The 26,468-nt window shown below is 39.5% G+C and overlaps 1 protein-coding gene across 3 annotated transcripts in view; it reads left to right on the forward strand.

The window, feature by feature from the left end:
- Window positions 1–26,468, forward strand: part of LOC127419682 (polyhomeotic-like protein 2) — a 61,278-nt gene that overhangs the window by 13,487 nt on the left and 21,323 nt on the right. For 2 of the 3 annotated variants that reach the window (XM_051661276.1, XM_051661277.1), the window contains exons 2-7: window positions 8,388–8,623; window positions 13,140–13,283; window positions 19,035–19,112; window positions 20,375–20,536; window positions 21,552–21,704; window positions 22,384–22,696. In XM_051661276.1, coding sequence (XP_051517236.1) covers window positions 8,453–8,623; window positions 13,140–13,283; window positions 19,035–19,112; window positions 20,375–20,536; window positions 21,552–21,704; window positions 22,384–22,696 — 1,021 coding nt within the window. In that variant the 5' untranslated portion in view covers window positions 8,388–8,452. The remainder of the gene's footprint in view (window positions 1–8,387; window positions 8,624–13,139; window positions 13,284–19,034; window positions 19,113–20,374; window positions 20,537–21,551; window positions 21,705–22,383; window positions 22,697–26,468) is intronic. The other variant, XM_051661278.1, reaches the window with a different exon arrangement.

Raw genomic sequence — 26,468 nt, forward strand, 5'->3', positions numbered from 1 at the left:
GACTCATTGCATGTGTTTAAGATAAAAGAAGATACCGTAAGATGAAGAGCTATCAGTCAAACCCATCTAGTTCGGCTTATTGAAGATAGGCTTGTGAGCAATATGTCTAAACCTGTTATTGATCATTGGCTTCTGCTGACTCAGTGACTTGTTTTCTCAGAGAGGTTTCTCTTTCATAGCTCAGGAGATTTCATTGAGTGCTCAGTCATGTTTTATGTATGTATCAACTTTGTCTCAGGTGTTTCTTCTAAAATTGCTTAGGAAAAATAAACATACATGAGACAATTGTTGACATACATAAAGCTGAAGTATATAATTTCTGCACCACTAGAGGCGCCAAACGGAATTGCAAAAATAAACAATGTTTTCCAAACAGCTTTCTGAATACGCCCCCCCCTTCGTCCATTGATCGAACAAACAGATAGTCCGCCCCTAACTCAAGCCATTGGTTGAGTCGATGTTATTGTCTCTCTTGAGATGGAATTTTCATAGTGCCACAGAGACACAGTGTTTACAGTTTTCTAGAAAACCTATGAATGGCTTACCTATGGCTGTCTCTGCATATTAAGCTGGGATAGGAGAAAGCATTTTACCACAGGAAAAGTTACATACTTAAGCTTTAATAGTATAGAGCTTTAAGATTAATATGGATACTATTATTTATTTTTCTAAACTAACAATTTTAAAACAACGCCGCACATAGTATAAACACAAACTTCATGCGCCTAGGGTGCTTAAGATTGTTTAGGGGAAAATAGTTCTTCTTCTTCCATTCTTTAACCCTCCTATTGCATTCAGAATCTGCATAAACTTTTGCATTTGCGGGTCAATTTTGACCCGGTGGAATTCAAGCTTATAAATCATTCATAACCCAATGGTTATTTATGGTTATAAGTCATTAATAAGTTCTTAACTGTTCATACTGTTCATGTAAAAAGATTGATATTTTTGGCATGTTACTGACAAATCTAGAAGTTATTAATTAATATGCCATTTTTTTTTTTCTTTTTTAGAAATAATCAAATGTAGAAATTCTTTGTCATTTCAAAATATAAATCAACTACAGCAAAACCAGTGTGATATATGTGAAGACATCTTTTTTTATGTTCAACATTTCTGGGAAATTTGATCTAAATATAACATAATATACAATTTATATGAACACCTAATATGAGAATTACTAGTAATTTGAATAAAAATCTTCTCAAAGCAACTTGGTGGTCAAAAATTATGAAACCAACATATTATTTTTCAACTAAACATCATCAAAACAACTGTACAACTCAAGTATACAACATTAATACTTCTTTACTATGTGTTTAAGCAAAATCTATTCTATTTACTTGTATGAACTGCCTAATGTTGATGCACGAGTATGCTGTTAGCTGGCTCGTTGTCAGATGGCTGCAGAGTAAAATGTGAACAATTTCCTCTTTCAGCCCTATTTAAACTAATGTGTGCATGAACTTTTACTCTCGCCACACCCCCTTTAGGCCGTAGTAACTTTGATTTAGTTTATTTGTTATGTTTGCTACATCTGTCATGTCTGTTTTGTACAGGAATGTGTGTGTCTATGTGTGACTGTATGAGTATGTGTGTGTACATGTTTGTAAACAAGATTCAGTCTCAGTGGAGACAAAAAAGTGTGTGACAGAGTATGGGAAAGAGGCTTTAAATGTAAGTGAAGTGTTTATAAGAAAAAATCTAATTCATAGATGTGCAAAAAAATCTACATAATATCATGTGTAAAACTGCCCCATGAGCACAAATGATATATATCTCTTAAACAATTTTATTAAAAAGCATTTTGATACTCTTGACAAAGTCACAAAGTTTTAATTCCTGTACTAAAAACTATGTTGTATTTAAAAATGATAATCTACCTCTCCCGGGTCAAAAATGACCCGAAAGTAATAGGAGCTAGGGTTAAATTAGTCTTTAAGCAGAGGTCTCCATATGCGCTCCATTTAATGTAATTGCTGTCTAGTAGAAACAACTGAGATATTAAAGGGATCTAATTTGTGATTTGTCTTTCCTAAGGGCAGATATGACTGGTGGCTCCATCCTTCCATGATTCATGTCTCTTTTCCAGTTCTCTTCACCTCTGATTTACGACAAGCTCTGATGTACGCTCAGAAGGCATGTTGTAAAATGAACAAGTTGTGTCAAGATCTTTGACTGCAGTGAAATCTTTTTGAATGATATCCACTGTTGTGTTACAGTGAAAGTTTTTATGATCAAATCTGACAGAATGATAGCACAGTTGATCTTGGGACTGTCAGATCTGTTAAGTGACACCACATCTGATGGATCCTTTAAGGGCAGGAGCTCCTTATTGCTTTACTATTTATTCACACTCGGCCAAGAAAGTGTCAAAACTAACAGCAAGCATCCTGTGATGAAGCTAATGTCCTGAAAGAGTGTTAGTTTAACTGGCAGTGTGGTCAGGATGACACGCTAATTTCAGGTCTAATTTAATGTAATTTTGAGAATACAACAGTGAGTTAGTTTTGTAATCTTAAAAAGAATAAAATACTACACATTATATAGTAATAAATAAATTTAAATAAACATCATGTCCATACATTTTTTATTAAACATTTTAGGTTACAATTTATGTGAATATGCAAGGAAAAGTGTACATTTTATGGACATTTACCATTTGAATCACCTTTAAGTCTTTACTATAGTCCATTTTTAATGGTGCTATGGTGTGGCAAATTAATTTTTAAAAGTACAGATCCATTTAGTCTCAAAAATGGCCATAAAAACGACATGAATAGTAATTATAAAATAATTAATAAATAGTTTAAGATGAAGTATAGCATGTCACACTGCAGGTCAACTACCCAAATACATATATGTGCAGTATTCAGAACAAAATAAAAGAAACAGTGATTGACCAATAGTTCTGCTTCAGTCAAGGTTATGACATGACAAAGGAATGACAAGGCACCCTACTGTTTTAGCTGTTACTCAACATCTTATGATGACCATGTTGTTGTGATCCTAGCAAACTGGTTTAACCTGGCTCTGGCCTGCCCAGACAGGCTCAGATTGAGTGTCTCTTCCATCTGGTATCAGGTCGGCCTGAGGGTGAGCCCTGGTTGTTTGATGTGGCCTGTTCATTGTCCTGATAACCCATCTGTACCTTAACACCTTGGCTTCTTGCTGATTCAACTCTTTTCAATCTACTAAGTACTATCCAGTATCACTTATATCGATACTTAATATTACTCAGTTTTCAATGATGCTTCTTCAATCAAATGCTAAATGCAAATATTTTCATGCTAAATAAAGAATAAAAATATTAGTATAAAAAAACAACAACACTTTTTATATGAGGATTGATCCTCACAAAACAACATCAGTAACTGAAGTATCAGTATTTCAAGATTAAAGATCCAGTTCTCTCATACTAATCCAATTTGTATTGCTTTACTCAGTGCATACTCCTCGCTCTTGTTGCTACACTGAAATTAACTTTTGTCTTAATTGAACGTAACACAATTTGGTGTGTAGATAGCCATGAGAGGGCTTTGTGGGCAGGACACCCAGGACTGATGATGACACCAGGCATTTTCTAATGCATGGTTGAGGGCCAATTGAGTGGAATAATGTGTAGTGTGCTGTGCTAGGCGGAGAGAAGAGCAAACCAAGAGGGGGAGTGCGACAAAAAGTAGGAGAGGACTCGACTCTCCCTTTCAAGGTAATGGAGAGAGGAGTATATTAAGCTTTTATATGTCCTTGAAAGAATCCACATCTAATGTAAGGTTAAATGGGTTCAAACAAATTCCTTACATGTATTTTGATGACTTCAATCTCTCTGAGCATAATAAAGCTCGCTGTAGGAATAGATGGGATGTGGTATGTCTTTCTATCTTGTACATTTTACATCCAAATGAACTCATGTAAACTCAGAAAGCGAGTGTGTCTGCACAATAGATTTTAGGGCCTTCTTAAAGGAATAGTTTACCAAAAAATGAAAGTGTTGTCATCATTTACTAAGCACTAATGCTGTTCTAAACCAGTTTGAGTTTCTTCCTACATGAAGAATGTTCTAGTTACTCTTTTCCATGTAATTACAATGAATGGGGACTGGAGCTTTCAGGCTTCAAAAAGGATGCAAAAGTACCATGAAAGTGTCATAATTGTGGTCCATATGACTTGTTGCTATATATCAAGTCTTCTGAAGTCATATGAGAGATTTGTGTTAGGAACGGGTAAACATTTGTTAATTCAAAATTTGCTATTCACTGATAATCTTCTCCTCCAGTGAGCTGTTAATTCAAGGACAACTGAGACTTGACCTCTGAGTAAAGCCATCCCCAACTACATGATTTTTGGTCGAAGTTTGCTGTTGCAGATAGATTTCCGAGGTCTGAGACAAAACACTCGGATAGCAGTCAAATCGGTGCTCGCTATGGTCATCGATGCTTGTTAAGTATGTGCAGTTCAGCAACGTGATCTGAGCCAGTCTCGAGCTGTCACAGACGCTATGATATTATCGTCGCCACATAATCTGGTGGTGTAAGAGATGCATCGATAATGGGGAACCGCTCCAGCCAATCACATCTTATCATGCATTGTGATTGATTGTAATAAACTTACAAAAAATAATTTTTAACAAATAAATATGTGGTCTGAGGTAGGCATGTGACTGTATTCAGTAATACATTATATCATAATAATTAACATGCACTATATTATTATTGTGGGCATTTTAATATACCATAAATCATTCTAGATAACCTTTTAGCCAAATTGTCTAGATTTGTCTGATCGCACAGTAGTTTTTTCCATCAACGAATCAAGATTCACAACATTGCGTGTATACTGCACAAATGACACATGCACACTCTGATGTAAACAAAACCAACATGGACAAGAAGCATGGGTGAATGAGGAATGCAGCCGACCCGTTAAGTAGACAGACAACTTTTAGACAGCGAACAGCATGATTTTTCTGAGAAAACGTTTTTTTTTTTTTTCTGCTGTTTTTTCAGTAAGATTTTGGCATTTGTGCACCTCGTCCACGTTCTGCTGTGTAGTATGTGCGCTGCTATGACAAGAAGACAACAGATGACAAGAAACCTTGTTGTGTAATTTGAGCGGGTACAGTGATTGAGGTAGTCTGACAGTCGTGTAGTGATAGCGTGGCTTAAGTGAGACAATCAAGAATTGGATCATTCTGATTCGCGAATGAATCATTTGGACCAGTTTTGTGAACTCGATCAACTGATTCATTAAAAAGATCTGACTCTAAAGATTGATCCATTAATTAATTAGACATCGACTTGTATGACTTCAGAAGACTTGGAATATAGTTCACAAGTAGTTTGGACCGCTTTTATGATATTTTTATGCTGCTTATGTATCCTTTTTGAAGCTTGAAAGCTCCAGTCCCCATTAATTGTAATTGCATGTAAAAGAACGACCAGTACATATTTCAAAATTTCCTTTTGTGTTCCATGGTGGAAACAAAGTCATACAGGTTCGGGACTCCTATGAGGGTGAGTGAATAATAATTTTTGGTGAACTATTCCCTTAACGCATAAGATCTCTCACGCATGGTATGGAAATGTTATCGCAGTTGTTTTGCACTATAGAAAAGGATCTGCAGTACTCTCCCATTTGGCTTGGTGTGTATTCAGGTTTTGCTGTTGGTCTAGTTGTTCATCTACTGTGTTTAGGAAGCGGGGCTGAGTCTATCATGTCCACCAAAGTGTCCTCCCACCCCCCAAAAAAGAAACTCCACCCCATTTTGCCTGCAGCAGTCTTTGATGCCTTTGATGTCTGTTTGTTTAATGACATTATTGGGTCCCAGCCATTTGTAATGGGAGGAGTCCTGTCCAGAGAAGAGTGGGAGATTGGATTTTCCTTTGTGGTAGTTTTATCCTGTGACAAGTAGTGGCGGAAGCTGTCAGACTGTCTGAGTGAGTACAGTGCATGGCTATGATTTAATTTTGGCTTGTCAACTCTTTTTGCAGCATGGGAATTCTTGTTGTATGGTTTGATTTTAGAGTGCTACAATCTACATTTTGATTAGAACAGTTCACATTTGGATACTTATGCTGTTCTACAGTCCACACTGCAAATAATCATGTTCTTAATCAGTATATTTATATTTATCTATTGATAATATTGAAATATCCCTAAAACAAAAGAAAATTGCATAAGATATTAGGACGTGTTCAGAGAACGTATATCAAATATGTATATTATGTTGATATAATAATTTATTAGACATGAATAAATTGGTCTTGTTCCTTTGGCAAATTTTTTTCACTTGCTTTGCCTAAATTTAGTTAGGTTTTTGCTTGAAACAATTGACACATCTGTAAATGGAACAAGAGAAAATATAAAATGCATTCAATGCATTCAACACATTCTCTGAATGTTTTTTTTTTTTTTTTTTTTTTAAGGGATACTTCACCCAGAAATAAAAATTCTGTCATTATTTACTCATGTTGTTCCAAATCTGTACGACTTTCTTCCATGGAACACAAAGGCAGTGTTAGGCAGTATATTAGTTCTAGTCATCATGCATTTTCATAACATCTTTTTTTCAGTACAATGAAAGTGGATGGTGACTGAGACAGTCTTTAAGTTGAAAGTCTTTTGGGTTGGAACAACAGGAGGGTGAGTAAATTATGACAAAATTTCATTTTTCAGTATCTTTTGCTTCAATTTTGCTTCTCAGGCAAAAATATCTTAAGAATGTTTAGATGTTTTTACTGGAAAACAAGGCAAAAATATGAATATACATTTTTTTTCTTTAACATTTTTTCAACAAAAAGATTATCTTTCTGTCATTCATATTGAACGTATCTGGCTTACTAACTGGCTTGTTACATGTTTGACTCCATCTCAAGTGTGGTGCTGTCAAATGCATTCCACGCACACAAAAGCAGTTCACCTGAGTGGAAATGTAAGCATTAATCTTACATTTTAGCATTTGCTGTTGGGCTATAGAGCCTGTTGATATGTCTGCTATGGTCTCAGAGATCCCCAAACAGATCAAAGCGCAGGACTGCCTCTGGTACTGATGTCAGGTCTGTGTTATGTTGTTTCAATCCCTCTACACATTTGCTCAGAGCTACTGGAGCTGGTGTGGCATGTGGACCATAAATTAACCAAGGCCTGCAATTCTGTAAGGTGTCGCAGTTTAGCAAGAACCACAAAACCTCCAGCAAACTAACAATGTAGCTGCCACATATAATGAGAATTTAAAAGAAAAGAGTATATTTATGAGTATAAAAGGCCTGTCTGCTAAGATTAAAACCTGATCATGCCAGTTGGGACTGAATGAGAATAGATTGACATGTACTGTATGTCTAATGCATTATGTTTAACACAGCAATCCACCAAATTACATTGGAAACAGGTGATAGGCTGTGATTAAGACTACTCGGGTTTCTCTTCAGGATAGTGGAGAGCTGGATATCTGCAGGTAATCTGTGTGGATCTGTTCGTATCGTTTGGAATAGTTTGAGATTGGGGTTATGGAGGAAACACAGAAGGAAATTAACACCCTCTCAGAGGTTTATGGTACACTTTCTCAGGACATGATCCAAAAGTTTGTGACCACATTGAAAACCTAGAAATAAATGAAAGTTTTAGGATTTTGACAAATTGTAAACAGAAAAGTCATGGCATGAAATGAAATGAAATGAAGAAGAAATATTTAAGATTCTGCACTATTTCTACACTATAAATATGTTTTGTAAGGGGCCCTAAAATTGTGCTTCATCCCAAATTATAAAGATGATTTTAAGTAAATAAAATGTTATATCTCATTAAATCAACCTTACAAACAAAAGTCATTCTTATTGGTTAGATTATGTGGAAATAGATCTTTGATATAACAATGGCAGGCTACCTCTTTTTCAGGGTTGGTTGCTATTCAAATGTTAGCAAATTTGTAACACTGATCATACTCTGATCAGACACTGATAAATGAAAACTCCTTTGTACTAAAAGTCAGATTTCCTTGCTTCCACTGAAATACACAAGGAAAATTCTCAAATCATGCTGGGATAACATGGATTATCAGGTTTTGCACAAACTTGGGGAGTCCATGCCAGCTCGAGTGCATGCAACAATAAAGTTGTTATTCTGATAATATAATTTGCAATGACAATGCTGTATTAAATGGGAAAACAATGCAAACTGGAAGCATTTTCACTAGTTGTTTCAGACATTTGGACTCCATTGTATGCACAAATACACATACATGAGCATACATACACATACACCCAACACGAGATGTATTTATGTGCGTGTATTACTACCCTAAAACATAATAGAGAACCTCTTCACAATGACACACATCTTAAAGACAAACTCTTTCAACTATACTTATGTTTCTGTTCTCTCTGTTTCAGCTGGATGGGAGTGTGAAGGATCAACGTTAGCCTTGGATCAGGCACAGGCAGTTGGAGGCCCTCCCATGGAGAAGGAGAAGGAGCAGGACAGTGTGGCCTTCAGTGCCAGTGTCACCATCCCCAGCACCACCTCAGCCTCCACTGGCAGCAACACCATATCAAGTTCCTCCAACAGACAGCAGGCTGTACCTCAGATATCAGTTTACGGTGGAATCACAGACAGACAGACCGTTCAGGTAGAGTCCTATTTATGCAGTTTATTAAAGACATTCATCTCTTATACATTGCCAGTTTACTGTTTTAATTATCACAATAGCAAAAGGGACAGGTTCATCCTTAAAATGGCAGGGTTATTACCAGAGCATCACTATGCCCTATCAAATTGCATGATCCTGTAGTGCCATCTACAGGCCATTTTCTATAATCAATCAACAGGAAGATCATCATTATGTGGTGTTGTTTCTTTAGTCACATGTGTATTTAGAGTTCTTTATTATGTAATACAGCATTTATTAACAAACAAAAGGGTTCATATGGTCATGAAAACACTGATATATTACGGAATATTGATTTCTAGACCTGGAAAAGTCATGTAAAATAATACAAATCTTTTTTAAGAAGTCATGGAAAGTTCTGTATACATTTTTGTAGTAATGATCAGGTCTAAAATATTTCATTACATCAGTGATTTTTAAAAGTCATTGAAAAAATGACTAGTAAGATTTAGTTAAGATTTCATGTTTTTTGCACACAGTTTTCCTTGGTAAATTACTTAATGACATAATATTGAATAAAGTAAGAGTAGAATAAATCTAATGTAAACATTTCAGTTATACAGTAACTTTTACTTACAAATCTGATGTGATGGTATTTAAAATAACTAACATTTAAATGCACATTATACAAATGTTTCACATTTTGGACTTTCCTTTAAAACAAATGCATGCTGCGTAGTTTGTGAGACAAAATCATTTTGCATTATTAGTTTAAGAAGCAAGAAACAGAGCCGCTCACTCAAATTTTAACACTTGGTGCACAAGACATGATAACGGGTTAATTATAACAAATAATTTTTGGACCATGAACAGGTACTGAGTAGAAAATGAACTTCAGACTTCGCAAAACAACAAGTTACCAAATGTGACATCAAAATCAACAATTAAAACAGTTTAAATATAACTGGCAAACGGTGTAACAAAGCAAGCTTATTAATTATTCAAGACCAGTACCTACTAGGCACACCAGCTTAAAGTCCAATTTATATATTTTATTTACCAATTACATGAAAAGGTTATTTAAAGATATAAAACAATTATAAATAACACTTATAAGCAAGAGCGTTAATTTCTACATGTTTGAATTGAGTACAAATGTAGAATTTACTTTATATTTTCAAGTTCACGCTTGAACTAACTTATTCATTGTAGAAAGTACTTAATCTTTTCTGCTATATTTACTTGACCACAAAATCTCTTTTCTTTTTTTTTTTTTTTTTTTTTTTTTTGCAGTGAGTAATAACAAACACATGGTAATGTAATGACAGTTTGTTTATCAAAAGGTGTGGAAACCCTGTAATAGTTTTAGTGCAATATAGTCTCATATACACTGGCAGCCAAAAGTTTGGAATAATGTACAGATTTTGTTCTTATGGAAAGAAATTGGTACTTTTATTCACCAAAGTGGCATTCAGCTGATCACAATGTATAGTCAGGACATTAATAATGTGAAAAATTACTATTATAATTTGAAAAAAATGTTCAGAACTTCTTAAACTACTTCAAAGAGTTCTCATCAAAAAATCCTCCATGTGCAGCAATGACATCTTTGCAGATCCTTGGCATTCTAGCTGTCTGTTTGTCCAGATACTCAGGTGACATTTCACCCCACGCTTCCTGTAGCTCTTGCCATAGATGTGGCTGTCTTGTCGGGCACTTCTCACGCACCTTACAGTCTAACTGATCCCACAAAAGCTCAATGGGTTTTAAGATCCATAACACTCTTTTCCAATTATCTGTTGTCCAATGTCTGTGTTTCTTTGCCCATTCTAACCTTTTCTTTTTGTTTTTCTGTTTCAAAAGTGGCTTTTTCTTTGCAATTCTTCCCATAAGGCCTGCACCCCTGAGTCTTCTCTTTACTGTTGTACATGAAGCTGGTGTTGAGCAGGTAGAATTCAATGAAGCTTTCAGCTGAGGACATGTGAGGTGTCTGTTTCTCAAACTAGAGACTCTGATGTACTTATCCTCTTGTTTAGTTGTACATCTGGCCTTCCACATCTCTTTCTGTCCTTGTTAGAGCCAGCTGTCCTTTGTCTTTGAAGACTAGTGTACACCTTTGTATGAAATCTTCAGTTTTTTTGCAATTTCAAGCATTGTATAGCCTTCATTCCTCAAAACAATGATTGACTGACGAGTTTCTAGAGAAAGCTGTTTCTTTTTTGCCTTTTTTGCTATTGCATTCTGTGGCAACTCAAACACAAAGACAATGTTAAGCTTCATTTAACAAACCAAATAGCTTTCAGCTGTGTTTGATATAATGGCAAGTTATTTTCTGTACAAAATTAGCAATTTAGCATGATTACTCAAGAATAAGGTGTTGGGGGGCCTCGGTAGCACAGCGAGTACTGACGTTGACTACCACCCCTGGAGTCGCAAGTTCAAATCCATGGTGTGCTGAGCGACTCCAGCCAGGTCTCCTAAGCAACCAAATTGGCCCAGTTGCTAGGGAGGATAGAGTCACATGGAGTAACCGTTTTCGCTCTCAATGTGGCGCGTGGTAAGTTGTGCGTGGATCGCGGAGAGTAGCATGAGCCTCCACATGCTGGGAGTCTCCGTGGTGTCATGCACAACGAGCCACGTGATAAATGCGTAGATTGACTGTCTCTGAAGCGGAGGCAACTGAGACTTGTCCTCTGCTACCCGGATTCAGGTGAGTAACCGCGCCACCACGAGGACCTACTAAGTAGTGGGAATTGGGCATTCCAAACTGGGAGAAAAGGGGATAAGAAAAAAGCATAAGGTGTTGGAGTGCTGGCTGCTGGAAATGGGGCCTGTCTAGATTTGATCAAAATGACTTTTTTCAAATAGTGATGGTGCTGTTTTTACATCAGTAATGTCCTGACTATACTTTATGATCAGTTGAATGCCACTTTGGTGAATTAAAGTCCCAATTTCCTTCCGAAACAGCAGAATCTGTACATTATTCCAAGCTTTGGCCGCCAGTGTAAATCAGAGAGTGTGCCCACAGCTGATCAACAGCAGTGATTGGCTGTGATGTCAGCTGCATTTGAGTGATACATGGGTAAGAGTGAACACATGGTCAGAATATATTTTACGCTCTGAACCAGAGCATCAGGACACAGCTGGATTTATTCAGAAAATCTCAACATCTGGTCAGAGGGTTAACACAATTGCATTTTGGATGTAGGTAATACTTTTTGATAACAGTGTTTTTAGTTTTATTTAAAACATGCTGTAATGGTTTATAGCTTTATTTCTTTGACTGTATTCTTCTTTGGTTTTCTTTTTTTAAGAATAAGTGTTCACAATCTTTTTTTTTTTCTTCATGTTTTTAGTGTTTATTTCCTAATTAAAGGGATAGTTCACCCAAAAAATTAAAATTCTCTCATCATGTACTCACCCTCCTGCCATCCCAGATGTGTATGACTTTCTTTCTTCTGCAAAACACAAGCTTTTTAGAAAAATCTCTCAGCTCTCAGCAATGCAAGTGAATGGTGTCCAGAACTTTGAAGGTCCAAAAAGCATATAAAGGCAGCATAAAAGTAATCCATAAGACTCCAGTGGTTAAATCCATATCTTCAGAAGTGATAGGTTTGGGTGAGAAAAATATCAATATTTGAGTCCTTTTTTTACTATAAATCTCCACTTTCACATCCACATTCTTCTTTTGATTTTGGCAATTTGCATTCTTTGTGCATATTGCCACCTACTAGGCAGGGAGGAGGATTTATTTATTACCTTTATTTATTAATGTAACATAATGCCAGTAACTGAGGTGAATTTTCATATAACAAGAAGTTGCACAGAACATGTTAGGTGGGATATTTCAACTCTTACGGGAATTTAAGGGAATGTAGTCATGCTGTCACTGTGTTGGCTGCTTTGATGGATCACGGTGACCCCACATGCTATATCATGATTTGGGCATGCAGTCATGCTGGAGTGACCCCAGTGACCCTGTGTGTTTATACAGGTGACTGTCTTGTCCTTCTGCATAGCACATTATGTGCTGGATTTTTTTATGGATGAAAAAACAGAGGCAGGAGTGAGAAGGTACTATAAGAAGTGATTTTAGACTGTTGCATCTCTGTGTTTGGCAAAATAAACTGGTTTTGCTTCAGGACACAGATTGACAATACCAAATTGTTTATGATGCAAAAGTAAACAATAATGTCCTTTAAATCAAACCTTGACGTATTAATATTACCTTGATAATGTAGACCCAACAATATGCAAAACTATTAACATGACATAGGTTTGACTTTAGAAAAGGAAGATTTATAATTGTTTAAATGCATACAGCAGAAAGTGTGATTTACAGTCTTTGAAATCATCAATAAAAGCTACAAGCGTTTCCCCTCTTTCCTAATCCTAACTATGCTTGATTATATGGTTAGTTGCACTTTATTATTTTCATTTAGCATTGTTTTTTCCCTGCTGTCCATGACCTTATCTAAACAGAGCTGCAAAAACAGTTAATAATATGCTCCCTTTTTCGCTGTATCTTCTCGCTCAGGTGATGCAGCAGGCCTTAAACAGGCAGCCCAGCTCAGCGGCGGCTCAGTACCTGCAGCAAATGTATGCAGCCCAACAACAACACCTCATGCTCCAGACGGCAGCTTTACAGCAACAGCACCTCAGTCTGGCCGCAGTACAGCAGGTGGGCATTTTTAGTTAGTAAGTCTGGTCCTTGAGGAGCGTAATTCAGTCAGATGAAAGAAATACTTTATACTCTGCCTCACTGAACTCTCACTCAATATGCTAATCAAATGCAGAGAAAAAAAAGTGCATGCACGAGCATGTAATTAAACAGGGTTTTCAAAAAAACAACAATACTATGTGAAAAAGAAATAATATGATTACGCAGATCATCATATCACATGAAAGCATATAAGGTCAGATAAAAACCATACAAACTCTTTATTAATTGTGCAGTGAGTAACCCTTGCACAGGGTCATTCCTCTCTCGTGAGAAGTATTGATATGTGATTCTTTGCGATGGCCAGAGGCATGTTTTGCACCGTTTAAACAAAATCCACTCTTGGCAGAGTCACATTCTGTGGATATCTGAGGAAGCCAAGGGGGAACAATAATTTGTTAACATCAAAGAAGTGATTTGCTTTGTATTATTGGCTAACTTGTCAAATACTACTTCAGCTATTTGTACTTACTTTTGAAACTGCACTGAATAGATGTACAGTAGTGCATTGTTCTGCACAAATAATTTGTTATGAAATAGTTCGCTTTTAATGACTCACGATAAATGTGAAGATTTCTAGTTATACTCCACTCGAAAATATTTCTTCAACTAGAAATGATTAATCAAAAATCTTAATCCAGTAACCATGAACAACTGGAAAAGTTGGTCAAAATGTGTGAGAAGCCTGATGACCTTTTTCTATTTTTAGAGATGTAACAAGTTCAAAGGAATGAGGAAGCCGGAGACGGCGATTCCAACTCAGGGATGTCACTTTTATTTACAAAATAATGTGTTCGCTTCAATGCATAACACTAAAGCTTCATAAACTTAAATTCTCAAAATGGCATCGGCCAGCACAAACAAACAGCTTGTCAGCTGGGCTCTCTCTCCCACACACTCTGAGGACTGGCGCTTTTGTTTCCCCGTCTCTCACTGTGAACATAGAAACAAGCAATTACCAGCAATTCATCTCAGGTGAGAACCTTTACTGCTTACTCTCTTTCCAGATGAACACTCGACATTGCCCTCGCATCCACATACCCCCACCGCCCTGCCGACTGCTGATTTCTCCCCCCTCCCCTTCTGGAGAGGAAATCCGCGACAGGCATCTGGGCCCCCAGCCTGTGGACCACCTCGAACTTAAACGGCTGGAGTGCCAGATACCAATGGGTGATTCGGGCGTTGGCATCCTTCATGCGGTGGAGCCACTGGAGTGGGGCATGATCTGAACAGAGGGTGAATGCTCATCCCAACAAATAGTAGCGGAGACTGAGAACCGCCCACTTGATGGCCAAGCACTCCTTCTCTATGGTGCTGTACTTAGTCTCTCTCATAGAGAGCTTCTGACTAATGTACAGCACCGTGCGCTCCTCCCCTTCCACCACCTGGGACAGTACAGCACCCAGCCCCCAGTCCAATGTGTCCGTTTGCAAAACAAAAGGTAGAGAGAAGTCAGGGGAATGCAGAAGCAGCACGCTACAAAGTGCAGCTTTTACCTGCGTGAATGCTTGTTGGAACGGCTCAGTCCACTGGACCAGGTCTGGAGCTCCCTTTCTTGTGAGATCAGTCAGCGGGCTGCTGACGTCTGAATAATTAGGCATAAACCTTTGATAAAAGCAAGCCAGCCCAAGGAACTGTCTCACCTCCTTTTTGGTCATGGGTCTTGGGCAGGTCACCGCGGTTTTATCAATTTGGGGCCCTTGACCCAAGTGGAACCCCAGATACCATACCTCCACCTGCCCAACTGCGCACTTCTTCGGATTTGCCATGAGCCCCGCTCGTCACAGCGACCTCAGAACGACCCCAGATGCTGCATGTGCTGCTGCCAATCATTACTGTAAATAATGATATCATCCAAATAGGCAGCAGCATATGCATACCGTGTGCGGTCTGAGGACCCTGTCCATAAAACGCTGAAACATAGCCGGTGCCCCAAACAAACCAAACGGAAGGGTCACAAATTGGTGTAACCCAAACGGTGTGGACAAGGCTGTTTTTTCACGGGACATTGGTGTTAAGGGGATCTGCCAATAACCCATTGTTAAATCCAGCGTCGAATAAAAGTGAGCCGTGCCCAACCAATCGAGCAGTTTGTCAATACAAGGCATTGGATATGCATCAAATTTCGACACCGAGTTGACTTTCCTATAATCCACACAGAACCAGACTGAACCATCGCTCTTAGGCACCAGAAGCACCGGGCTGGCCCAATCACTGTGGGATTCTTCTATTACCCCCATATCAAGCATGGCCTTTAATTCTTCCCGTGCTTCCTGTTTCTTGTGTTCGGGTAGGTGGTAGGGGCGACTACGTACCACTCCCCCTGGAGTTGTCTCGATGTGGTGTTCTATGAGATTAGTGCGGCCAGGGAGAGGCAAGAACACGCCAGAAAAATCCTTTTGCAACCTGGCAACCTCCGTACATCGTGACAGCGAGAGGTGGTCTCCACAAGGGACTGATTGGCTTTTAGATTCACGACCGTTCTGAGCTCCTCCCTCTCTGGAATGACCAGTGCCAAGGATACGGGGACCACCTCTCTCCATGGTTTTAGTTGGCTGAGGTGGTAAATCTGACTTGCCCCGCCCCTATCTGTACACGCTACCTCATAGTCGACTTCCCCAACTCACCTTGTGACCTCAAAAGGCCCTTGCCGAGCTTCCCTGTTATACAGCCAGGACTGATGTTCTTGCACCTTTAGCAGATTCTCCTGTGATAGTCGCCCCAGTGTGTGGAGTTTTGCTCTCAGGTCAAGGACGTATTGAATTTCATTTTTTCTCTGTGAAGGTCCCTCCTCCCAATTTTCCTTCATGATGTCAAACATGCCACAGGGTTTATGTCTATATATTAATTCAAATGGGGAAAACCCCTTGGAGGCTTGCGGGACCTCTCGCACTGCAAATAACAGGGTTTCAAGCCACTTATCCCAGTTCTGAGCATCTTCGTGCACGAACTTCCGAATCATATTCTTTAAGGTCTTATTAAATCGTTCGACCAAGCCATCCGTTTGTGGATGGTACACGCTTGTCCAAATCGATTTAATACCCAATAATTCTTACAGCTCGCGTAGTGTACGTGACATAAAAGCAGTGCCCTGATCAGTGAGGGTTTCTTTCGGAATCCTCACTTAGGAGATAATTCTGAAGAGTGCCTCTGTGACACTATGTGCGGAGATGTTGCGCAGAGGCACTGCTTCTAGATATTATGTTGTGTAATCCACCAGGACTAACGCAAAGCAATGCCCGCATGCTGTCTGTTGTAATGGCCCGATGAGGTCCATGCCAATTCATTCGAATGGGACCTCGATTCACGGAAGGGGGCACAATGGTGCTTTTGGAGCAGCCGGCGGATTCAACAGCTGACATTCACGGCATGCATTGGCGAACATCCCCGTGAATGCCTGGCCAATAGAAATGGGCCATGAGACAGCTTAGTGTTTTCCCCTGACCCAAGATTATCAGATTATAATAAGACACCTGGAATAACATTTCCCGACGGCTCTTTGGTACCAACAACTGGGTTGTATTTTCATTTGTCCGAGCATCCTGCATCACTCTATATAGCCGCTCTTTTATAATTGAAAAATATGGATATGCGAGGGCGATGCCCAGCTGAAGACATTGACCATCAATCACTATATGCGTGCTTCAGGGTTTCGTCTCACAACTGCGCTAAATCGGGAATTCCCTAAGGGCGAGGGGAGGATGACACCTCCCCTTCCCCAGCGTCAGCCTGACACATAGCAGATGCAGACGGCCCAGGCCACACCTCCCCAGCCATCGCTTTGCCCATCTCAAACTGACTCGCTTTCTTACAGGACCCATCCACACACAACCCCTTCAATAATAATCGAAAATTCGGCCAATTAGTTCCCAAAATTAGTGGATGGGTGAGGCGAAGACTAACCACCACCTCGACATTATGCTTTTGTCCCTGGAACATTATTGTGATAGTCACTATGGGATAATCCTGAATGCACACACCTCACCCTCACCCGATTATTTGCATCCAATGCCCCGTATTGAACCAAGCACTGATGAATGGAGGTTTGATTACAACCTGAATCCACCAAGGCTTGGTATATACTTGACACTAATCGGTATCTGGATGTCCCTGCTCGATCGGGGCAGTCTGTGGAGTGTCGGGGACCCAGATCTCGGACATGATCCGTCTCCCCGCAACTCCAGCAGATCGGCCCAAGCCTCCCGCCCACACCTGTGGCAGTGGGTTCCTTCACCTGAGATGAAAAGAGGGGAGAGACGGGGTTTGGTGGTACAGGGAACCTCCAAGATCGGGGAGCCAGTTTCTGGGGAATGTTCCCCCATTTCCGGGGGAACGGAACAGGGCGGAAGGGCGGAGGTGGAGAGAGAGAGCTGGGGATGAGACAACAGGGGGGGAAAGGGCTTGGGGCACGCCGGCCCATTCATACGCCGCCAGATGGTCTTCCACCAGCTGGACAACTTGTCCAGCAATGCCGCCCGGCCATCCCCTACAGCAGCCAGGAGACAAACTGCTCCAGCACCACCAAGTTGATCACATCATTGGCGTCACTGTTCTCCCTAGCCAGCACCCACTGCGGGGAGGTGTCGCGGAGCTGCTGAGCAAAGGCAAACGGGCGGCCAACCTCACTCAGCATCAAGGAGCGGAAGCACTGGCAGTGTTCTTCTGGGCTGCAGCCGACACGTAGCAGGATGGACTTCTTCAATAACTCGTAGTCCAGGAGGTCAGTGACCAGAACTTTTTGTGCCACAATCTGGGCTTGCCCAGTCGGCAGCGGCAGAAGACGTACCACCCATTGCTCCTGTGGCCATCTCAGGGCTTTGGCCGTGTGCTCAAAGAGCTCGAGGTAGGCCTCCGGATCATCTTGAGGGCCCATCTTTGTGAGCAACACGTGAGGGCTCCCTGCTGCCGGGGAAAGGGTGGTGGCCACTCCCTCGTGGGGTACGAGGCTCTGCAGCACCCGCCGGTTATCCTCCTGGGCCCGCAGGAGCACCTCAAAACGCTGCTGCTGCTCTGTGCGTAGGTCCATGAGGGCCTGGTGTTGGGCCTTGTGTAGGCTGGCCAGGGACCTGAAGACACTCTCCAGCAGCAATGACTCCATGGCAGCTTATCCTCTTCCTCGTTTTCCCGGAAGGAACGAGGAAGTGGGAGACAGGGATTCCATTGTCGCTTTATTTACAAAATAATGCGTTTGCTTCAATGCGCAATGCTAAAGCTTCATAAACTTAAATTCTCAAAACGGCATCGGCCAACACACACAAACAGCTTGTCAGCTGGGCTCTCTCTCCCACACACTCTGAGGACTGGCCCTTTTATTTCCCCCATCTCTCACTGTGAAAACATAAACAAGCAATTACCAGCAGTTCATCTCAGGTGAGAACCCTTACTGCTTACTCTTTCCAGATGAAGCTCAACCATGCCCTCGCCTCCACAAGAGATTAAAGACAATTTGAGCCACAGAATGGAAATGCCTTTTGGGGGCACTGTAGAGTTTATTGTACTGTGTTGTTGTAGTGTGGTTTTGACTATGCTGTGGGAAAAAGAGATCTGTTTCCTGCCTCTCTCTCTGTGTATTTTCTTCTCTTTTCTGGTGTAGAGTTCTTTTGTTGTTGATTAATGAGTGTTGGGTTTGACTTGTGACCTATCTCTGTCTTTCCCTTTTCTACCATCTCTCTCTCTCTCTCTATCTCTCTGGCATTTCCTCACTCCTCACAGGCTAGTATAGTGGCAGGAAGACAACGCTGCAGTCAGAATGGCACTACATCCCAGCAAACTGTGGCCTCACAAACCACTGTAAGTATAATTATATATGTAATTGATATCTCACTCAACAGGTCTCCAGTGCCATAGAAGAAATGGCAGTGGGTGTTACTTAGAGTATTACTTAATTTCACTTTTTACGCACATTTTATCAGACAAGTATTGTATACAATAGTGGATCTAGTACTGTACTTTAAAGTCAACATGAAATCAATGTTGACCCTATTTACCTTCTTAACACGTTTATGTTCTTATTGTGAAGGATTCATCAGTGCATGTGATTCCTAATGACAAAATATTATCTTTGAAATAAAATGCAATAGCTCTTTTGAAACAACTTTCCTTTTCAGCTAACATCACTTAGGCAGCGTCGACTGTCGGATAATGTAAACCAATAGGCAAAAAGCTGTTTTGGCATTGTATTAAAAAACTTTAAGACATTCAGGTCTGACACTATTCTGGAATGGAACGTCCACTTTTCACAGTCCGATCAATTCCCAATGGATAAGTTCTCACCCTTCTTTATTTTCTTGTGGAAAATACTGTTTTACTTGGAAATATGTCACATTACAGTTAAATGTTGACTCATGTTGACTTTAATTTTGAATTAATTAATTCTAAATGAAGGCGCTCTTTGGCAGCCAACGTTTTTGTTAAGATTAAATACAATGTGATTTATTGATTCACAACAGAACCTTAAAAAAAGTAAAAACCATGTGTTAAGATCACTGTTGGGTGTAATCCAATTAAAAAGTAATTAGTTACTGTAATATAATTATTTTTAGTCAAAAAAAGCAGTGTAATGTATTACATTTTACATTCTTATAATCAGATTACAGTTACTGACTTTCAATTAAATTAATTACTTTTAAGTACATTATAGGGTATGCTTATTTCTAATGTAGAATACAAGAATTATGGCCCCGTAATGAGTCTTTTGCCGCCTTTTCACTATCGGGCAAAATGAGGGCGTGCTAGTGCGTGCCAGGGCCAGTTGCGTTCCCACTGTCACCTCTGGGGCTTCATCATGCCTCCTCTGGGCTTTCTCGGGGCCAACGGCCAATAGCCTTTGGCCCGCCGATTACCCTTGTGCTAAACAAGGCCAACTAGAGATTGAGGTAAGGTCAGTGTCAAAGGTGGAGTTTTGCCGAACTTGCCAGGTTGTGTATCAAGCGCACAACGGTATAGGTTCGGGAAAAATTAAAACATTGCGGATACATTACAAATCCGTTAAAATGCACAATGGACAAATTCTTATACAAATATGTGTTTTCTACTTTTTTATGTTTAAACAGATAAACCTGGCAACATCCCCAGCAGCAGCTCATTTGATCAGTCGAGCCCATAGCGGGAGCTCTGTTCCTGTCTGCATTGCCCAACAGGCCGTTCTGCTGGGAAACTCCTCCACACCCACTTTCACCGCTACCCAAGCACAAATGTATTTACGAGCTCAGATGGTAAGACCTCATACAAACCAGCACACACACTAGCTATCTAATGAGGTTATACAATAGACTTCTATTGTTTTTATAAAGCTTAATATAATTACTACAGACTAACTAACCCAAACCCTAATGAAGTACTTTTTAGAATAAAAGCAAATTATGAATTTATGAAATGTATGAATTTATAAGTTATGGAAAATGATTTATGACTCATTTTTCTAAATGAAGATGTCCCCAAAAGGAGGTTTGTCATATTTAGCCAACATCTTGGGACAAATTTGTCCCCAAAGTAAAGCTAAGTAAGCTTAACACACACACACACACACACACACACACAAACACCGATAAAAAAACGATCAAAGCACATGATTCTTGGTTGTGTATGAGTGTGGATTTGTTTTATTTCAAATCCTGTGTTTAAATGGACCATTTTGGTTCCCTAATGGCAGTGGGTTATGGAGATACAGTATTTTCACAACAGTAAAATGCACTGCTACTAGACAATCTTGTCACTGATTTCCTTGTGAATAAATAGTATTTGTCTTGAAAATGGGAAACATAATGTGTGCGTGTGTGTGTGTGTGTATGTATGTATATATATATATATATATATATATATAATTGAAATACAACTTTATTTCACTTTGGCCTGCTTTACTTCACCTGGATTGTAATTCACATTTGCCATTTTACATATTTTTGATTTGGCTGTGGTTTTTGTGGCTCAGCTGCAGCAAAATGTTTTCACTGGCAACTTCTCTTTCTCTAATACAGTTTTTGGCTTTGGAACTGATTAGGAGGAAATTAACTTTTTGAGGTTTGCCAGAATTAGAGTGCAGGCCCATCAAACCGTTCCCTTCAGCTGTGTACATACACTATAACATACACTGTTGAAGTGTCTCAAGTGCTCTCTCTGATGAGTGCAGTATCAAGTATAACTACATCATATTTGCCAAAGGCTCATATTAATAGCTCCTCTGTGGGTCATACATTCAGATAAAGCAACCATTTTTGGTGTGATTTTCAGGCGCAACAATCTAATCTTGTGCAAGTAGCTAGAAGCCTAGGACGAGCTGTTCCTTTGTCCCCCCAGCTCATCTTCACCCCAGCTGCCACAGTCACAGCAGTCCAACCAGACACCTCTGCACTGTCAATCAACACAACGCCCACCAGTGGACAAGTAAGCCTGACCTTCACCTGCCTGACCTATATCTGTCAACCCTGTTGTAAAGACCAGCATCGCGGATCATCAGTATATGTTGTATTTTGGATGCTGGTGTGCTCTTGTCCCCAACAGGCTTTTTAACAAGCTTAACATGCACCACTAGAAACACAATACTGGTTGACCAACTTCATCAGCCAAATTTTGGCTTTACTGATCCACCAGCTAGACCAGCACTAACCATCCTAGACCAGCATGAAAATTCCTACTGCTCTTAGTTGGTCTTTTAAATTTGAAACTAAAATAAACAATTTGACATTGTACATTGACAGCATAGCTTTAGTTTATTGTTTAAACAAGTATTTACATTTATTTTATGGGGTTTGCAAGTTTTTGGAGTCTACGCTTTCAGCGATCTTTGGTTGAGAGAAACTTAAATGATCTCAATTGCTTCCTCTGTCACATTACTTTTAGAACTTTTTGCAAACAAGTTAAGTTGCTTTATTTTGAGCTTGGCTGCTGTCAACGTGAACTAGCTAGTGTAGGAGTCATTTCTGATAATTTGGGGATCAAGGCACCACACTTGAATAGATACAATTCAAAGATTCTACTCATCAACTAACCAATCAGATCACCCATATTTCCCACTTCCTAAAGTCCCTTTTTATTTTTGTACCTGTCCCTTGTCTCTGCTCAGGTGCAGAACTTGGCCCTCCGTAGCCAGCAGGGGGTGCTAGCTTCCTCCCTCTCTCATACTCAGTTACAGAGTCTGAGTGTGAAACAGTCCACAGGGGCATCAGCACAGCTCGCTGTGAACAGTCAGCCAGTTGCCCGACTGAAGTGTCTTGGAGCAGAGCCAAATCCTCAGGGAGTTGCAGCAAAGGGCAATCCTGCAGAGACATCCTCTGAGACGGTGAGAAAGAATGACAAAACCAGTGAACTCACAACACAGGAGCTAAACATGTGTCCCAGTGTGACCTCAGTGATGGGCCATCCTCTCATCAGCACAGGTAGGCCCATCAGGATCAACTCATTTTACAATAGTCTAAAATATTAATAAGCCTCAAATATATATATTTTTTTCCTGATGTCTCAGTTGGGCCTATAGTTCATATTTGTACTTTCACTGCCAATATTTTCACTGGCTGCACCACACACACACACACACACACACACACACAGACACACAGACATTTCTAGTAAAATATTTTTAAACTGTATATGTCAGAAATAAATATACTCTATTTGAGTGTATTTATTAAACATTAGGTTTTCTGTACAACAAGAAAATAAATAAAAAAAATACGATGGAATAAGTTGATTTGTTTATAATTTCCAGCACATTCTAACTGATGCTTTCAAGACTATCACTATTCATTTTCGCAACTTTGACAAAACCTCATCTAGCCATTTAGGCAACTTCACCTTGGTGACCGAAATTTGCCTTAACAATGACTGCATTTACATGCACACCAATACGAAGATAGCTACTGTATCAAAAGCCTGCTTTTTAAAAAAATCTGACAACGCAAGAAAAACACATTTACATGTGACTTAAAATCATCATGTTATTCACTGCTTTTGACATCAAAACATAAGCAGGTATGCACACAAAATTGCTCACATTGGATAAGCCTGTAAGAAAGCTGCTAAAGATGTTTACATGCACATCGAAATCGGGGAACTGGGCAAAAATCTACCTGTGTCCCCTAATAAAGGAAATTTAAAGTGGTTACATGATTTTACATGTTGGCTTGTTAAGCTTAATCTGTGTAAGATTGTACATGCTCAATAATGTTCCAAATTTTACAGAAATCTGAATGTTTAAGTTTGAAAGGCATAGAAACCAGAGATCGACCAATATTGTTTTCCTTACAATAAATACAGATGCCGAATATTTTTATGTTGAAGTGTTTGGTTAAATAAATTGGTTAAATAACCAATATTCACAACCGATTTTTCATTATATGACTCTAAATGATAGACTACAACAATAAAAACATAATAAATGCATTATGAATACATGAATAATAATGGCACCATTTATCTGTACCGATATTACAAAATTGATAACTTCCTGTAAAAAAATATCTATAATCTCTAATAAAAACACTTTATTAGGAACACCTGTACACCTACTTGTTCATGCGATTATCTAATCAGCCAATCATGTGGCAGCAGTGCAATGCATACAATCACGCAGATACGGGGCAGGAGCTTCTGTTAATGTTCACATCAACCATCAGAATGGGGAAAATGTGATCTCCATGATTTCGACCGTGGCATGATTGTTGGTGCCAGGCGGGCTGGTTTGAGTATTTCTGTAACTGCTGATCTCCTGGGATTTTCACGCACAACAGTCTCTAGAGTTTACTCAGAATGTTGCCAAAAACAAAAAACATCCAGTGAGCAGCGGTTCTGCAGACGGAAACGACTTGTTGATGAGAGAGGTCAATGGAGAATGCCCAGACTGATTCGAGCTGACAGAAAGGTTATGGTAACTTAGATAACCACTCTGTACAATTGTAGTGTGCAGAATTGCATCTCAGAATGCACAACACGTCGAACCTTGAGGCGTATGTGCTACAACAGCAAAAGACCACGTCGGGCACTTTATTTGGACCATAATGTTCCTAATAAAGTGCTCAGTGAGTATATATCATCAACAAATGATGTTATGAAACCAAAGCACTGGCCCAAAAGTAAATACAAATCTTGCTGACTGTCCCTACATTTTCTCACATGGGCCCTGGCCACTGGGCCAACCTTATTGTTATTGCATAACTGTCAGAGGGGAGGATCCAGATTGTAAAAATTTAACATTGTGTTCTTGTCTCGGTAATGGAGAATTGAAAGCCCTGGAATGAGAGCTCAAGTGAGGAGGACATCTGGCCTTGAGCATTGCACGGAGGGTCGGGTTGCCGTGGCAGCAGTCTGAAGAAACACACTGTGCGCCAATGTTTCATGATACCACACCTGCTCTCAGTGTATTTGTGGGTGCTAGGATCCTCTGTTTGCTTGCGCCCTCTGAAGCCAGGCCTTTTATTGCCTTACTCTGAAAGGATATCTGATAACACTAAGACAGATGCACAGCCTTATGTGAAGTTCAACCACACAATTTCACCCACATGTTATTTGTAAAATGAGAGTCTTCAAATTAGCAAGTGGCCCCTGAAGTGATGCAAATCAGGCAAAGATAGCAACAATCATACATCATGCTGCTTTGCATTAACATTTGGCTATAGGATTGCATTTTAAATAGTCATTGTATGGTCATGTTTTTTGGATAACCAATTATTAAGATGTCATACTCAAAATAGACATTTTCATAAGACTCTGACACAAAGTCCAAATCAAGACTCAAGTTGTTTGTCATGAGTCCAAAACAAGTCCCAAGAGTTTCAAAGCCAGTTAAGTCAAGTCCTCTGGTCTTTTTCCAAGTCCAATCAAATTCCTTTTCATTGAGTTTTATTTATCTAAAAAAAAGGGTATACTTAAATAATTTTATCTTTAATACCATGCACTTTTAAAATGTAACTTTAAACAAGTTATTTATGCCCATAGTTAATGAATGGGTATCTATGGTAACTGGGGTTTGATTCCCTCATGATAAGACTCCCATTACGTACAGTATATGATGTTTTGCTGACGATCTATAAAATATTTAACATCAAATGATTTTGTATTTCTTTATTTATTCGGTGAAACTTCCATAGAAAGAGGTGCCATACTTGTGTGCCTTGTCTGACCATTATTGTCTGTACAATTTTGGATTAGCTGTGCCACAGAAAGATGCACATAAAGCTGTACAGTGTCATTTTCTATTTTTACATCATAATGAGCATAACTGGAGATTATAGGGGTTCAATGAACCACAGACTTTTGCAGGCTCAACCTCGTCCTGATTTTCATTGCATTAGGGATGTAAAAGAAAAGCCTTTTTTATCATCATCTTTCCTTCTGGATCACATAAAAACTAAAACAATATTCACATGTTTGGTCATTTCGGTGAAGACTGAAGAACAGACACAAACCCATAAACACAAACCACTGGTCTACATATACAAAACACATTAAGGGACAAAGTCACTAATCAGTTGCGCCGCTTTTGTGCGTGTTATTTCAGTGCAAAAAGCTTGGTCTTATTCACAAACCACCTGCAATTTAGTTTAAGCAGGTGCAGTCAGTTCTGAAATAGCAATAGTCTTCATTATTTAAACTATTCATTTTCATTCCATTAGGCCCATTATGCAGTACACAGATTACTGTCCAATCAAATGCTCTCTAGAATTAGAGTGTCCCACCCCCCTATACCACCTACACCCGACTAGTATGTAGAAAATCAATATTTATGGCTGTGATGTAACTAAAGCCTATTTGCTTTTAAAAAACAAAGAGATGAGCTATTTGATACGTCCAACCCAGACTTCCTTTATCAATAGAAAATACGTCAACACAGGAATCGCTAAATGGGGAAACCCAAGAGAGTTTTGTCCTGAGGTTTCACAATATTTTGCTTGTAATATTGTACAGTGTATATACAGTACGTCACTAAGAACATTAAACCACGAAGGGCAGCAGTTAATTATTTATTAACATGCGTGGAACTTATCCAGAATGTGGTCTTCAATGCGCAAAGAAAAGCCTGCATCTGTTGTTGCTATTCTATGAATGCTTTGAACTTAGCAGGCTGTCGGGGGAGGGAGTGGATATAGCACACTGTCTAATATTGTGCTTCTTTTAACACTACAAAACAGCATGAGGATGGTACAAGAGGCAAAC

Source organism: Myxocyprinus asiaticus, chromosome 29, assembly GCF_019703515.2.
Source record: "Myxocyprinus asiaticus isolate MX2 ecotype Aquarium Trade chromosome 29, UBuf_Myxa_2, whole genome shotgun sequence".
In the NCBI taxonomy this organism is placed as follows: domain Eukaryota; kingdom Metazoa; phylum Chordata; class Actinopteri; order Cypriniformes; family Catostomidae; genus Myxocyprinus; species Myxocyprinus asiaticus.